Here is a 16,967-nt window from a genome sequence, read left to right as displayed (position 1 = left end):
TCCACATCGGTTTCTTGGATCCCTTACCATGTTTCCGTCTTGCTGGGATAGTGAGGGCTGAGCTTGCAAAAACTCATGTTTGAGAAGAGCCCACCCTTCACTCGCTCTTTTCCCTTCCAGCACCCCCCCCCCATGGAATTTAATTTTAATTTAATTTACTTTATTACATTTATATTCCGCCTTCCCCGCTTTCGCGGGCTCAGGGCGGATAACAAAAATACAAATGTTAATACCATTAAAAATATTAAAAGCACTATAATCATTAAAATGAATGACTCTCATTAAGCCTCTGAGTTCATTGAAGTCGGCCCTATGAAAATCTAACCTACGAGTCTGGCTACGAACTTCCTTGGCCCCCCACAGCAACTGGAATTCAAGGAGGACATGGTCACTTCCCCCTAAGGTCCCCACCACATTCACCCCATCTACCAATTCTTCCCTGTTAGTTAATATTAAGTCTAATATGGCCGAGACCCTTGTAGCTTCCTTCACCATTTGAAAGAGGAAGTTATTGACCAGGCAGGTCAGGAAGTTGCGTGAGTCTTGTTGCTTTGCTGAGCTTGTCTCCCAGCATACATCGGAAAAGTTGAAGTCACCCATAATTATAAAGTTCTGATGTCTGGATACTCTACCAATCTGTTCAAGGAGGGCAGCATCCATTTCCTCTCCCTGGTCAGGCGGTCTGTAGCAGTCCTCCAACAACAATACCCTTTGTCCTTCCTCCTTTTATTTCCACCCCATATACTTTCCACTGGGCTGTCAAACACATTCTTCAGAACTTGCTGACAATCAAGCCCTCTCCTTACATAGAATGTTACTCCACCTCCTCTTCTACCCTTTCTTTTTTTCCTCGAACAACTCATACCCATCCACTACCACATTCCAGTCATGGGAATCATCCCACCAAGTCTCAGTAATTCCTACTATGTCGTAGCCCTCTGTATGCAAGAAAAGCTCAAGCTCTTCCTTCTTATTACCCATATTTCGGGCATTGGTATATAGGCACTTGTAGCCTTGTACCTTTGTTTGATCTGTCCTACCCAGGTGGGCCCCAGCTGTTGTCACTTCTTCATTGAAATCCCCATGTTGATCATCCCCTTCCCCTTGCGGCATCAGTTTAAAGCTCTCCTGATGAATCTCTGCAGGTTCTTTCCAAATATTTTCTTCCCTGACCTTGAGAGGTGAAGCCCATCATGTGTCAGAAGGCCTTCTCTGAGAAAACTTAGCCCGTGGTCCCAGAACCCGAAGCGGACCTGCTGGCACCACCAGCTGAGCCAACGATTCACCTCGAGTATGGTCTGCTCCCTTCGCATTCCTCTTCCTTTGACAGGAAGTATAGAAGAGAATACCACCTGTGCCCCCAATGTCTTTAACTGCTTTCCAGGAGCTTCATAGTCTTCTTTAGTTCTTGTGATGGTATTTGCGGCCATGTCATTCGTTCCCACACGAACCAGCACAAATGAGTACGGCTCAGTTGGTCTGATCAGTTGTGGCAGTCGGTCTGTAATATCCTGAATTCTAGCTCCCGGCAAGCAGCACATCTCTCGGAGTAGGGGATCTGGCCTGGACACACAACATTCCATAGCCCTGAGCAGAGAGTCCCCGAAGACCACCACTTTCCGTTTTCTTCCACTTCTGTGTGGCCCCATGCCCTCTTCACTCCCTCCTCCAGGTCTTTGAGGTTCTCTTTCCACTCTCATCTCCATCACCATCTCAAGCACCTCAAAACGATTCTTGAGCTCTAGTGGACCAGAACGTTGCCTTAGACTACATCTTCTGGTTGGTACTGCAGAACTGAGAGGAGGCTCAGAAGGGAGATCAACTCTTCCTTCTTCTCTTTGACTTACTTCTTTATGCTTGTGCAGAGCCCCCAGGCTCTTGTCAATAAAATCCTCTCCCTCCTTGATCTCCTGAAGGGTGGCGATCCTCTCCTCCAGGCTCTGAATCTTCTCCTCCAAAAGCCTGACCAGCTTACACTTCTGACAAGTGAAGTCCACCTTCTCTTCCAGGAGGAAAACAAACATTGCACACTCCATGCAGGTGACTGAAAAGGGGCCTTCTGTCGACATCATCGCCTTCCAAGTATATTCCAAGAGTTCTCTGAGCAGAGTTTCGGGGTTCTCAGGCCGAAAGGCAAAAAGACAACCAACCCCCCCTTATCTTCTAGCAGCAGCTCACCACATGCTCTCCACTCCTTGCCTCAGCCCAGCTGTCTCAGCTCTGCCTCTGGTGAGGAGGAGCCTTTTGTTTCAAAGGGTCACTTCCTATCAAGCACCGCAGAGCCCAGCACAGTAGGGGGCGGGCAGGTGCACCCCCTCAGTGGGGGCTTTCAAGACATCTGTTTACAAGTGGGGGACCCACAAGGACGTGTGGGGGGGGTGTCTCATTTTCCTCTCTCCAATTCTTTCCTCGCTTCCTTCCTTGAAAGCCCCCACTGAGTAAATGTAAGATCTTTTAGCTCAGATTTACATCTTTAGTTTTTGTAATACATGACGCTGTCTGCCTGTCTTTTTTTTGTTAGAACTGGCTGTAAAGACAATGACTTGCCTCTGGATGATCTCCGAACGATACGAACATCTCTATATGGACTAATCAAATATTTCTTAAGCAAAGGAGGTGTGCATGAGGAAGTGCAGAGCATCATGGGATACATAGCAGCCATCAGTGACGAGGAGCAGGTGTGATTCTTTAGCTTCTGCCCAGTTTTCTTGCCCTATTACATTTGGTGGAGACCTTGGTTTGATGTGACACAAGTGAAACTAGAACTAAACTTGGGTTTGCCGCTGCCGCTCTCCCCTCATGCTGCATTTCCTTTCCTGGTTTGCAACAAGTTGTAGTTGTTACATCTAGACCAGAATTGCAAACCATGATCAAACTATGCCAAAGCATGCTCGAACCATAGTTTGCCAGTTTGAACCATGGCTTGCGGCAAATCAGGGCATTGTATGAGAGTCTTATTATATTGCTTCTTAGGTGTATCATTCTACTGGTTGCGTTGACTTACATTGCGTAATCCATCTTGAGTCTCAAATGAGAAAAGTGGGGAAAGAAGGGGAATGTATTACCGCAAAGCTCATTTCAGGGTTTTCCCATAAAGCCAGGCCATGGTTTGACATTATGCCTAAACCTGGTTTTACTTTCATTTTTAGTTTAGTTTATATATTCTAGGTAACTATAAATGGGACATGTCAAATGAAAACCAAATGATGTTTGCAGTGAATTGCGTTGAATCGTAGAGATTGGCATGAATTATACAGTTACTTAATTTCAATTTTTCTTCCTCCCTCCTTGACAAGCTCTGCGGGATCTTAGAGATGCTGTTCAGCCTGCTTTATACCAGCCCAACCCGAGACCAACTTTTCTTGTTGCTTTTTGAGCCAGGAAATGCCGATATTCTTTATGCTTTGTTGCTGAATCACAGGTACTCCGACAGACTGAGGGAGCTTGTATTCAAGGTAACTCATTGTGTTTTCTCTGACATGCCTGTTACTCCAGATGTTAAGATTATCTTGCATGAATAATTGTCTGTTGGCTGAAATCCTCTGCATGTTTATAAAGACTGAAATAGGTTACGTTTTGGTACTGACAAATAAAGGCACGCCAACTTCAGGAGGATACAAGAGTGCTTTCCAAGCAGCTCTGAGACCTGCATGCCCAGAAGGGACTGCTTGTCCTTGACCAAAACCTTAGTGAAAAAATGCATCTAAATGATGTGTCTTCAGTGACCAGACTAGCCATTTCTGCAGATACAAGTATTTTTGCCCATGGAGTTCAATATTCCTGCCTCCCTGCTCCTCACAGCAGCCTCAAATACCCCCAGAAATGGTGTTCCCTCTCCCCCCAGACACAGGATTTCAGGGGGCATTTATAGCTGCTGAGAGAGGATAGAGGCAGGAAAATCATGCTTCGTGAGTGGAAATCCTTTTGCTTTGGGGCATGTTAGTCTGGATCCAACCACTTAGTCTAATCTTCTTGTATAAGGAGCAAAAGAAACTCCAGCATTAACAGGGAACATAGGCAGGTGGACTGTTAACCCAGGGGCACATTCTTATATTTAGAAGAGATGTCTTATAGAAGGAAAATCAAAAATCTATGTGACATTTAAAAGGCAAAAAGCAGAAATTTGAAAATGCAAAAGCTTCAAAGTGGGGAAAAAAACACACAGAATATTTTTGTCTACTTACTGGTTCCAGATATAAATCCAGGCAGGGTTTGAAAGTTTTTGTAAGTGTAGCAGTAGCTCTTTTTGTCTTTAAGCCATTACCAGGAGGCCATCAAGCCACCTCCAAACAAAGCAGCAAGAAGTTCAGCGATCTGGCTGGTCTCCTTCAACATCTCTAGCTCCTTCTGTTTAAACACAAGTGACCAACAAAATAACAGAGGCGGTATAGGGCATATTCAGGGGTCTGTTGTAATTGATCAGACCCTTCCTCCCGCACAAACTCAGGCCATCATAATGGCAAACACTTTGCTATCTTGTAATAATAGTAGCCTTCATATAGCTGCAGGCTCTGACCTGGATAGCCCAGGTGAGCCTGATCTTGTCAGATCTCAGAAGCTAAGCAGGGTCGGCCTTGGTTAGTAATTGAATGGGAGACCTCCAATGAAGACCAGGGTTGCAGAGGCAGGCAGTGGCAAAACCATCTCTGCTAATCTCTTGCCGTGAAAACCCCACTAGGGGTCACCATAAGTCAGCTATAACTTGAGAGCATCCTCCAACACCGTATAGCTGCAGAGTGTTAACAGAGACATCCAGCAATGAATATTTGTCTGCTGGGAAGTGTTTCTGAAAAGGTTTAAAAATTGTGCCTAATTTTCTAAGCCAGATCTTACAGACGATTTCTTCTTCTATATTGTGAAGGCAAAGAGCCTGCTTGAATTGTTCTCTGCATCCAGTAGCCTTTTCCTGCAGAATGTACGTAGGACATGTACACGCGCTCTTCTGGTCGCCAAACTCAGTCTCCCGTGCATTATTTCTCTGCAGATTGTGGAGCAGATGCTGAAATGCACCAAAGTCTACGAGCGGAGCAAACAGCGCATGAAGCTCCGAGAAGTGGGGTATTCTGGGCTGGGTCTGCTCTTGAATGAGGTGCCAGTTACTACATCTCTTATTAAGAGCCTTCTCAACCAAGTTCTGCATGCAGGTATTCAGACGATCGGCGTGTCGTTTGCATCTTATCAGCATTCAGTTATTGCTGAAACATTGCACACACTCAGGCATTCTGTAAAATTGGGTAAAACACATGAGTTTAATTCTGTATATGTTACAAAAGTATCTGTGGGCTCAGTTTATTTTAGTGTTTTGAGGGCAAATTTGAAAGTACATTTGTCTGTTGGTTTTGCTGGCATTTATTTTGGATAATCAGGTCATGAACCTTTGAACTTTCATTTCTTGTTTACGACAGCTGTCTTAATTCTTCCTCTGCAGATCCAGTGGTGAATTACAAGGACTTCATTGCTGTAGTTCACTTGGCCCACAAAGCAGATATAAACGTGAGAGTGGCCATCTGTCAAAAGGTTTGTTTTTTAAAAAGAACAGGGCAGGGCTGGTGGATTCATAGCCATGTCAGTATTGAATAGGGAAGGACTGGCAACGTGCCTGTTCATGGAAATTGGGGGAGTGACAGTGGATATTAAGAGTGTTTATGCTGTGATCAGGTTTTCGCTGTAGGTAAAGTCATGGTGGTTGGTTCATACCATATTTCTGGTTCATGTGATACCTTTCCCACCTGATTGTCACCTCATTCGTGAAAGAATGGCACTTAACGACTGGCCACATGAACCCTGTGTATGGGATAGTGTTGTAGCTCAGCCATTCTTTAGCGGGAAGCTGATGTAACATGCCGAGATGACTTCATAGCTGTACGAGTGCTCAGTTAATACTGCATTATCAGCCCTTCCATTCCTTTTGTAAGTCTGTTTTGTAAAAACCAATCATTATAATCTATTTAGGATTTGAATAGCTAACGCAGAGCAATCCACCCCTTCTAAGACCATTGACTTCAGTGGTCTTAGGTATCTCTGCTCAGGGTTGCACTGAAAATGTATGTAACAACATCCTATTGAAAGCTGCAAAGTGTATTTCAGTTGGTCTTGAGTCACTAAAAGAGTCGCCCCCTTCTAAGTCCATTGAAGTCTCAGTGCACTTAGAAGGGTGTCAGTCTGTTTAGGGTGGCACGGTAGAGGCTGAGTTAACGCTGATGATTCTTTCCCTTGCAAAAGTCATTTCTAAGCCTTCATGACACTCATTCTGTAGAAACGTAGGCTTGGATCCTATCTAGCGTGACCGCTGCGGTGCTTGCATGAGTGAAAATGTGTTCCTTCCCTCTCAGTTATGTCTTGTTGTCAGGGCTTTTTTTCAGGGGGAACACGGGGGAACGGAGTTCAGGCACCTCTTGAAAATGGTCACATGGCTGGTGGCCCCGCCCCCTGATCTCCAGACAGAGGGGAGTTAAGATTGCCCTCCGTGCCGCTGAGCGGCGCGGAGGGCAATCTCAACTCCCCTCTGCCTGGAGATCAGGGGGCGGGGCCACCAGCCATGTGACCATTTTCGCCGAGGGCAACCCACGGAGTTCCACCCCTTCTTTCCCCAGAAAGGAAGCCCTGCTTGTCGGACTCCCATGTCTTCATTGGGAGGAGAGAATGAATGAAAATTCTCCCTCCATTTCCTCTGGTAGAAGTGAGAGCCTGAAGCAGGATTAGGACCCGCCCCATAACCTCTCGCGGAGGCTTTAAGAATTATTCTGGCTTCCTGAATGGAATCAAAAGTCTAGCCTGATGCTCCCAGTTTGGCACTTAAGCCTTGACTTGTGTGCTTTCTGCAGCTTTTGCAAATCCTCCACACCCAGCAGGATTCAGCCCAACAGATTTCTCAACAGCTGGGGTGGCAGGAGACACTGACAAGACTCTTCTTGAAAGAAAACGCCGAGCTCAGGAGTGGTCTTCGGGAGAACAGAAGGGACTCCACGAAAGAAGGTGAAAGGAGAGCTTCTTTCAAAGAATTTCAGCAGGGCTGTTCTTTGAGGGCCGATGGAGAAAGTGCTGCCAGTTTCGCCTCTGTCAATGGTCTGTGTGATCAGTGGAGCTTAGAAGACGGCAAACCTGTCCTGGTGTTTGAAGACCTCTCCACAGCAGAAATGCCGTTCAGGCCGGAGGACTCAGAGGAGTTGTGGCAAAAGAATCCTTCGCACTTGAGCTTAGACCTGTCAAGTGTTGACTCTTACGAACTGGGGGATTCTGGGGACCCGATGGCCGACAGCCTGCCCAGCACACCTTCCCCCAGCGAAAGCACAAAGCCCTTTTCTGGGCAGCTTTCACATGCAGCCGTGGAGGTGGCACCCGCGACTGATCTTTCATTATTCGAAATCAATGAGGTATGTAGCTTGCCCGTGCCTTCTGAAAGAATTTTTGTGTTGGGGTTGGGTTTGGTTTTTATTTAAATTTTAAAAAAAATTGTTGTCATCCTTCGGTGGTGTTTTTTGTAGGCATGTGAAGAAGACCTCATGCAGCTGCTCACAGATGTCCTGCTCTGTTTGATGTGGAAAGGCGCAGAGAAGTCTGACGATGAGGCCTGGATTGAGAGGGGACAGGTTTTTTCTGCTCTCACCAAGCTGGGGATATCCAATGAACTGTTGCGCCCGTCAGATGAAATAAAACTCAAGTAAGCCGAGGGTGGTTAGTTCACTTCATGAATCTTGAGGAGAGAGATGTAATTGATTTTTTTTTTAAAAAAATCATTGCCTAAATTTTGATGTTATTGAGCAATTTATCTATCTGTCTGTAATTGACTTGTGAGAGCCTAAGTGCCTCTCAGCTGTTCGGTTGAGGCTCACAAGAACTTGATCGTTGTTGTGGGTTTGGTTCTTTTCAGTTCTTAATTGGGTTTCCTCAGAATGGCTTGCTTTTCTGCCATGTGTTTTTCCACTTAGTTTGCTTGAGAAGATGCTGGAATGGGCCGTCACGGACAGCCGGGATACCAAGTCCCTCCCCATGTATGCCGAAAATGCTTTCCGGCTCCTCCTTATTGTGCAGGATTTCCTCCAAGCTGAAGGACTGGTGAATTCAAGCCTGTGGACAGAAAAGGTAGGGACCAGAGGCTGCGGAAGGAGCCACGAAGGAACAGCTGCCAGGCGACGTAGGCAGCCTGCTTCTTAATCCAGTTCTAGAAAGAAGCAGATTAGAAAGAAATGAGCATGTATTCTGGGTGAATATTTATCACAATTTATCACAGAATACGCTTCATGAGTGGGTGAGCTGGTGAAGTGACAAGGTGTTTTCTTGAGGGCATTCTGAGAAATTTCCACGTGGGAGCTGCTTTTCTAGTGTTGGAGGAGAAAGGTTGTTTTTTTTTTAACAAAACATTTTTGGACTGTCGCCAACTATTGATCAATAAAAGTATTTTGACGTCTAAAACATTTCTAGGTTTCTGAATACATTTTGTAAGTCGGGAATCTTGCTTAGCAAACACATCTTAAAAAACCTTTTTTACTTCACGATGGTAACTCTGCAGTGGCCAATCCCACTTCCTGCCCGGCAGCACAAGGGCTGCTCGAAAGCCTTCCTGCTGCTTTGGGGAACGTTGGAGAGCAGAACGGCCTCGCTGGAATTGGGTCTGAACTTCCCCGCCTTGCATTTAAACCCCAGGGATATTTACCTATGGACATAACCGTTTCAAAATATTGCGAATGCTATTTTAACATAGCGGTTTCGTGCCCCAGTCAAACCATCTTTTGCACCATAGGAAGCCAAACACCTAGAGCTTTCCTAAAGGAAGCAGCTGCCCTGCCGTTTCCGTGTGTTCTTGAGCACGAGTGAACTTTTAAAGCAGAGAATTAATTGAAGTGAATTCTTAGGTAAAGTGCCCAGGAAGATCTGCCACTGCTCTTCCAAAGATATGCCAAAATATTGTCGAAGGCTTTCACGGCTGGAGAACGATGGTTGTTGTGGGTTTTCCGGGCTGTATTGCCGTGGTCTTGGCATTGTAGTTCCTGACGTTTCCTGCCAAAGATGACCTGCCAACACCTTTTCCACACTGTGACACTGAGAGATCTCTGTCTTTTGGTGCTACACCTCTGAAGATGCCAGCCACAGCTGCTGGCGAAACGTCAGGAACTACAATGCCAAGACCACGGCAATACAGCCCGGAAAACCCACAACAACCATATGCCAAAATAGATCCTAGCCTAGTAGCCTCACCTGGTAATATAATTCCTGTAATTGTGCTGTTACCTTTCTGTGAGGGCTAACTTCTGGGATGGGTCAGGTTAGCTTAATGTGGGGGGAAATTACTTTATTTTGTATTATTAGTATGTGCACATTCTGCATCCAGGCCTGAGGCAGCTCCAGAATAGTTACGTTTGCCCTCTGTTACTGACTACGTTTCATAGCAGTGTGTTGGAAAGTCAAATACATACAGCAGCATTAATTCTGGGGTCGGGGTAGCATTTGAAAAGGTTGCAGAAGGAATTCCTGAATGATCCCGAGCTTTTCTTTGCCTCGAGTTCTTTTCTCCTTTCTCCTGCTTCTGTTCCTTGTCACAGCTCTTGGAAGAACTGGTGACCTTGATGGACACTTTGTCGGTCTGGTATTCCTCTGGCCCAGAGTGTGTGAAGCTCTGCCAAGTGCAGGTCCAGATGCTCTTGGGCTTCATCGGGCAGGATAACTTGCAGGTATGTTGCCTCATCCCCTGTATGGTACAGTTGTCACCTAGAATTTTTTTTTTGTGAAGGATGAGACAAAGGCAGGGAGACTTGAGATCAAATTCCAGCCTGTCTGCAAAGTTTACGGAGTGACCTAGGGCCAGTCACTCCCATGGAATGCCATCTTGACCCCTTTAGAGGCGGGTGGGGCTAAAAACGTAATTCATGTGTAAATTACAGACTCACTGGCATGGGCACAAATACATGTCCCAGTCTTGTTTCCTTAGGCTGGGATCCTGAGTGCCCTTTTTATTCATGGTAGGCACTTCCGTTCTCAGTAGAGGGGGAGGACAGTGTTTGCTGATTCCTCCCTTCCATTGCAGCCCTCCATTTTCATATCCGTTATATTTCTGCGAGGTCCTCTGACCCAGAGGGTCACCATTTTAGAGGGACCAGAAGACTACAGTGTGAGGGAGGAGACAGGAAAGTCGCCGTTCATACGGTGCAGCTCCACTCACATTGCACAGCATCCAAGACAATCACATCTAGGAATACTGGAAGTCAAGAATAAAGTACTCTTGGTGAGCCCACAGCAGCTGCTGACTCTGTGGTGCGTCGCTTCCTTTATGCTCCCAAGCGGACAGGTGCTGAGACGCTATGATGGCACATTTGAGAAACCATTACTCTTTTCTTTCATGTCTGATGAAGAACTTTGCCAGAATACTGTCCCCAACTTCAGAGATGTCCCAAGGAGAGCTACCCTGTTGACCTGTTCATAGCTTTGTGGGATACCTACACCTGAGATACATTTTAAAATGTGTGATGGTTTGTAGAGCTTTGCATTTATCAAGGGCATGACCTGAAGAAACGTGGAGCTGGGTCTAGTCAATAGCAAATGAAAAACTGGTGCGGAAATCCATGTACATCCCCCATGAGTTCCGTGGTAGGAGAAAGGCAGGATACTGGAATAATAAAGAACAATCGGTGCAGTGGCTTTGGGAGATGGTTTTAGTGTGCTGTTGGGTACGTTGCTTTCTTTTTGCAGGTTTGTGCGATGGCTGCTGCCAAACTGAACACTCTTCTTCAGACCAAAGTGCTCGACAACCAAGCGGAGTCCTGCTACCTCCTGGGCCGGCTGGAAGGCATTCTGAGCCGATCCATCCAAGAAAAGACAGAAACGTACTCCTTCTTGATTCCACTTGTCCGAACGCTCATTTCCAAAATATATGAACTCCTCTTCATGAACTTGCACTTGCCGTCCTTACCATCTACAAACGGAAGCCCCTCATTTTTTGAGGATTTCCAGGACTACTGCAGCACTGAGGAATGGAAGGTTTATATTGATAAATACGTAAGTAATGACCCACTTTGGGGAGGAGTCTGTAGGTTTATTTTGCTAGTGCAGCAGCAAGGCAACTGGCTTATTATTTGCTTGCCTTTTGTGCTGCAGATTATTCCGAATATGAAGCAGTATGAAGTCAGTACTTTCAGCGATGGCCATGAACACATGGCAGTGTATTGGAAGGACTGTTACGAGGCACTGATGGTGAATATCCATAAACGGGAGCGAGAGCGGGGAGAAAGCAAGCTCAAATTTCAGGTGAAGCTCTTGTTTATTTCACAACCTGCATGACCTTCAAAGGAGTTCTTCCAGCATCGTTGTTACTTAGCCAGGAGGCGCTCTGATCCACCCCAGTTGTAGCTGAATCAGACTGACAGCAATTTTGGCTAGGCTTGATATCTGAAATTGTTCTCTGAGCCATTCAGTTCAGACCCCTCGAGTAGCGTGGTTCTGCAGAACTCACAGGCAGTTTTTGACGTTCTCCATTGTGTCTCTCATGCATTAGTGTTCACACAGTAGGGAAGGACCCCACATAAGGGACCTACCACACAGTCCCTTCATACACGTGCCCTTATTTCGACTCCTTTGGAGGGGTGTCATTTTTTAACCTTTCTTGCCATGATTGGCCTGCAACACTTTAGCTTCCCTTTTAATTGCATTTTATTTATAAAATGGATTACAAAAAACTAAAGAATTTAGAATTAGGTACAGCAATATAAAAGACTCCACATTAAAAAAGATTACAGGAATTGCAGATATAGAGAACCTTTATAAAGTGAGAAAAAGGATCTCCTTAACATGTTTTTTAAAAAAATCTTTAATTAAATGAAAGATTTGGCAGATACAGACTTTTAAAAAGTTAAATTACAAAGCAGTAGTATAGTCTAAAACAGATAAAATACATAGTTCAGAGAGAGAAAAATCATCAAAAGAATGTAAAATCTCACTGGAAGAAAAACTTCTGAGCAACAGGAGCCCCAGTGAGAAAATTCCCCAAACTCTGTGCATTGAATTAGGCAATGAGAGATGATGTAACCACAAGCAACTAACAGAAGGGAAGACTAGTGTTTCAGTATCTGGAGGTTAGAGGGGGGGAAATTGGAGAAAGAGAGGAGCAGGGAGACACATTGCCAGCTGTGTTAGTTGGTAGCATGTAATCCGTTAGTATATTTAACATTCCTATAATGTATAAGCCTGTGACAGAATGCAATTTAAAGAAAGGTTTCCACAGTGCAGCAGTCAGAGATGGAAGGGAAAGAGTTAATAACTGCCTGAAGGAGAGCTTAATTGACAAGCTTACCCCCCTCTTTCTGACTGGCTAGACAGAATCAGCTTTAGGATAACAGTTGGTGCTGACAAGATGTTCAATTCAGTTGGGAGTTTGGAGTGGAGGGTGTGAGAGAGTCTCATAAGGAGGGTCAGACAGATGCCCCTCGAAAGTCAGGGAAAAGATATAAGTTGCCCTAACTTTAACATCTGCGTTTTGAGGAATATTCTAGTAAAGAAATTCCAAGTGTCAAAGCCAGCACAAGCTGAAACCCATTTACACATCCAGATAGAACTGGGTGTTTGTTTTTGACAAAGAGTGAGTGGGTAGTAAGTGGAGACTCGCATTCAAGCCAAGGGGATAGGATTGTGTCTTCTTAGGTATAGAGGAATAATTCCTGCCCAGTGTCTAAAAAGCGGGTTTGGCTTTAAGGAGGACCCCTGGTCTATAAAGGGAGAACTGTGTTGAACTAACATCTGGAAACCTAAGCTTAAAAGGGGAACTCTGTGAAGTAAAATTATTACTGAAATCTTGAACCAAACACCTCTCATTATTAAGAACTAAGAACATAGAAACTAAGCTTAAAGGAAACGTTTTTGTCTGAAACTTATTCTGTTCAACCTGTAAGTTTTACCTCAGCACTTTCATTCCCTGACTGCCCTTATTCCATCCCTGCCTGTACAATAAAGTTTGTTTCGGTTGAACATTATTCAGCCTCCAGTGCCATTGCCTTCACAAAAGAAGAGGGCTCCTGCTGCCCCCCCCCCACACACACACACGTCAAGTTGCTGGGCTCAGCTAAAAAGCCAAAAACTGCTTCTCAGGGAGGGACATAAAAAGAACTTTAAAACTACAAAAGGAGGCAAACTACTTGGGGCACAAGTACACAAAGTTAGATTTTGACGGGGAAATCTGCCTTAGAGTGGGGGAGTGAAGGGGGGGGGTCCGTCATAAAGCCATATCCAAGTATCTTTATAGTTGTAATTCTACCACCTTTTTTTCTCCATGAGGCTGCCTTATACTTAGCCAGACCTTGGCATTGCCCTCCTAAGGAGAGTTCTAAGCCCACAGACTTCAATGGATGCTCTTGAAGGTCTGTCTAGACCAGTCTTGCCTATTCAGATTGGGAGGGGCACTCCAGAGTCTCCGCTAGAGGCTTCTCACATGACCTCCTATCTGCTCCTTTTAACGGGAACTTGGGAACTTGCAAGGAAGACCCTTTATCACTAAGTCAAGGCCTTTCCCTGACTTGTATATGATTTTTTGCTCATTGTAGCCAGTCCCACAATTTAGTCTACTGTTCCATTAGCATAAGAATGTCATTGGCTTTCTAATACATTGCATGTACAATTCTTGAAGTAAAAGCCCTCCTTTAATACCACTCCTTTTAAACATGTTAATTGATTTTTGGAGACTAAGACAAGAATAGAATTGCAACATAAAAATGTTCTATAGCAGTTATTTTATAGCAGTGTTACGTTGTTTTCTACACTCTTGATGGTTGCGTGCTAAAACAGTCTGTTCTCTTGGAATCCCATTTCCAACTCTGCTCGGATATCTTTGTGTTTGAGCCCAGGGCACATTTGCTATCTAAGGAGTCTCTTTCTAGATAGATGTGAATCTCTGTTTGGATTCACACAAGAATACTCTTTGTTCTGCAATCATACTGCTTTATTTTATTTTATTGTAATACTATTTTAGAGATTATGGAACATTACACAAATGATTTTAATGTTGTTTCATTGCCTCGTTAATGTTTATGATTCTGTAGATAACTCATTTCACAACCTTTGCTCTAGGAGTTTTTTGTGGAGCCACTTAACCGAAGGTCCCGGCAGGAAAACATGCGTTACAACAGCATGGTAAAACAACAGAACAATCAGCACACGGCAACTCTGAGACAGTGGAGAGCTGCCAAACTCTACCTTGCTTGTGAGCAGGGCCCCTGGGCTGAAAGGTAGGAGAAGCCCGTTTCTGTTTTGCACTGCATCTTTATTTCTGTTTAGAATCTGTCATATCTCTGTGTCACGCTTACTAGTTACATGTTCTTTTATTCATGTTTCGCCTGCATGTAAGGATTGGAACATGTCAAGAAACTGTCCTAGTCTATTTCTTGGCTTTTTCAGACCTTTGGGTCAGGTTTCTAGGCCTGGTTAAACTACAAAAAGTCCATCTCTGGAAAAGGACATCCTGAGTTTGCAGTTTTCAGATGGACTGAAGCACACATGTGCGCGATGAGATCAGAGCTTTAAGGTCAGAGGCCAGGAGGGCGGTTTTGCACTTACACCTCTCATCACTAGCAGAAGGAACCCCCTGGGTGTGAGAGAGTCTCCCGAATGGTGGAAACGTGCCAGCTGGAGAGGTGTGTGGGCACAAGGTTTAGCAGCGTCACTGATTGGTTTATCAGGCACAGGCCATGCCGAAGCAGCTTGCAGAAAAGCGAGGGCCTTCGTTCTAGTTGAGACCTCCTTTTGCTTGTGCGGTTGCTGGTGGAGACCTGCCGCGACCTGCCCTTTGTGCTTGGGTCCTTGTCACCAGGAGAGGACTTTTGTCCTTGGATTTGGGACTTTGGAGTTCTACCCCTACTCTGACTAGGTAACATCTTTGTCTCAGAGGACCAAAACCAATATATCATTTTAGAATATTTCTGGTGCTTTCTTATTTTCTTTCCTGTTCTGCACAGCGTCTATGTTTGTAACTTCTTGCTCTTTTCTTAATAAATCCTATTAGTTATACTTCTTTGGTGTTATTTGTGTTTTGGCGCCTCAGTCCAAATCCAGTATCTTGACCCATTTGGGCTACAGCTACCCTTGTCATTGTTTAGTCAAACTTAACCTGCCGGTGTCCTACATTGCAGGGTTAACTTCTTAGATAGCTGTGGAGGCTTTTCTCTCGGTCTCACAGCTGAGGGTTAGTCAGAGAGACTGGTGGTGGCTTGTTACCCTGGGCAGTGAGGATTTACTCCCTGCCTTTGAAGGTTTACTCTTGACCCCCCCCCACTCCAGCCTTCCTGTGGGAAAGGGGGGCCATGACAACAATTCTAGTAAAATTGCCAGTGGCTGTTTCCTGCTGAGAAGTACTGTTTAGGAAATGAACATACATATGCTCTCCAACTGTCGTAATTTTGTGACGAAGTTTAGCCAGGATAATTAAAGTCATCCTAACTCCACACTATTCTGATAACTTTCACATGTCTGGGACAATGGCATCCCTTTGGGAGGCAAGAGAGGAAGTGGGTGGCTTAGAAAAACTGGGGATTCATTCTGTAAATCTGATTGGTGCTGGGTTGCTTTACATATTATGTGTCATAATCAGCCCAGGAATCCCCTCAAGTCTGTCCAAAAAGGATTGCAAAATAGTAGAGTCCAGTAGCACCTTTAAGGCTAACCAACTTTATTGTAGCATAAGCTTTAGAGAACCATGGCTTTCTTTGTCAGATGCATCGTCAGCTTTTGAGAACCACAGCTCTCTTCGTCACACTAACATGGCTAACTCCTCTGGATTTATGACCAAAAAAGGATCGGTTTCACACATAAGAATCATGCCCACCAATTGGATCAATCTCTCTTTCGTGAACTGTTGTGTTCATTCCCTCCTGCTCTCATTTTGGTTCCCATCTGTCACTGTCGCTCCAGAGAGAGCCCTTTAATGCAGCCCCTTATGCAGAATTTGAGGGACAGCCTCTCCCACTCTCCTGCAGAAAAGTATGCATCATCTGTTTTTATTGCAACCCTTCTTCCCCCGCAATCTGCTTGCCCTAAATGCTCTGTTTGTCTCATGCTTTTCAGTGGAAATTGTCCTAATCATTAAATCATGCTCCTGAAGGATTTTAGTTTATTTTGCTTATATTCTTTTCATCAGGAAACTAAACCCTGTTCGCTGGAAACTTTCAAATGTGGAAAACTACTCACGAATGAGGCTTAAATTAGTACAGAATCACAACTTCAGCTCTCACCAGGATGCCAGCGCCCTGAGGGATAATCTGGGTGAGATCTAGCAGCCATTGTGTTTAGAAACGGATGCTTTAACTATGTGTATCTTGATTGCTCACCAATGTTGGTTTTCTTTCAGCATCTGGAGATGCTTCTCTAATTTGTTGTACTCTCTTATGAACTTACCTGACTTCTACAGTCATCTTTGAGTGCCCCCCATTCTGAGATTAGGCAGGTGGCAACCAGGGACAGTGCCTTCTCAGTGGTGACACAAAAACTCTGGAACTCTTCTCCCAAGAGGCGCTACTCTGTCCCATTACGTTTCCATATTCTGGAAGTGGGTTAAGGCTTTGGTTTCATTTGGTGTTCCCTCAGTGATCCTCTCTTAGTTCTGGTTTAGATTGTTCTGGCGATGCGTGGTTTTTTAACAGGCTTTAAAGAGATTTTATTATGTATGTTTTGTTAGCCACCTTGGCAGAACTTAGGAGTGGAGATGGGCACGAAATGGGAAAAAAACGAACCCTGAGTTTTGTAGTTCGTCGCATTCCACTAACCACGAACTTTCACGAAATTGTCCCGTTTCGCTAAGCGATTTGTTAGGTTCGTGATTTGTCAGATCCCAGGGCCCTACAATGGCCCCCTTCATACCCAGAGATGCCAAACTCACAGGGAGACTTCAGTAGGCTTTCCTTCAGCCACCCTCCAAGTAGCTCTCTTCAGGCTCTCTTTGCTGACTTTTCCTTCCCATCCTCCTGTTGCTCTGACATGCCCTCCCCCCCCCCCGTCTC

At 44.9% G+C, this 16,967-nt stretch overlaps 1 protein-coding gene across 1 annotated transcript in view; it reads left to right on the top strand.

Moving 5' to 3' along the window:
• NBEAL1 (neurobeachin like 1) overlaps nucleotides 1–16,967 on the top strand; it is a 178,378-nt gene that overhangs the window by 107,046 nt on the left and 54,365 nt on the right. Inside the window, exons 24-35 of the mRNA XM_054971050.1 lie at nucleotides 2,522–2,678; nucleotides 3,297–3,455; nucleotides 4,985–5,144; nucleotides 5,429–5,517; nucleotides 6,825–7,373; nucleotides 7,485–7,660; nucleotides 7,929–8,082; nucleotides 9,540–9,668; nucleotides 10,684–10,989; nucleotides 11,089–11,238; nucleotides 14,047–14,204; nucleotides 16,109–16,233. Coding sequence (XP_054827025.1) covers nucleotides 2,522–2,678; nucleotides 3,297–3,455; nucleotides 4,985–5,144; nucleotides 5,429–5,517; nucleotides 6,825–7,373; nucleotides 7,485–7,660; nucleotides 7,929–8,082; nucleotides 9,540–9,668; nucleotides 10,684–10,989; nucleotides 11,089–11,238; nucleotides 14,047–14,204; nucleotides 16,109–16,233 — 2,312 coding nt within the window. The remainder of the gene's footprint in view (nucleotides 1–2,521; nucleotides 2,679–3,296; nucleotides 3,456–4,984; nucleotides 5,145–5,428; nucleotides 5,518–6,824; nucleotides 7,374–7,484; nucleotides 7,661–7,928; nucleotides 8,083–9,539; nucleotides 9,669–10,683; nucleotides 10,990–11,088; nucleotides 11,239–14,046; nucleotides 14,205–16,108; nucleotides 16,234–16,967) is intronic.

This window comes from Eublepharis macularius, chromosome 2, assembly GCF_028583425.1.
Source record: "Eublepharis macularius isolate TG4126 chromosome 2, MPM_Emac_v1.0, whole genome shotgun sequence".
NCBI classification, from domain to species: Eukaryota; Metazoa; Chordata; class Lepidosauria; order Squamata; family Eublepharidae; genus Eublepharis; species Eublepharis macularius.
This window is presented reverse-complemented; position numbering and strand designations above follow the sequence as displayed.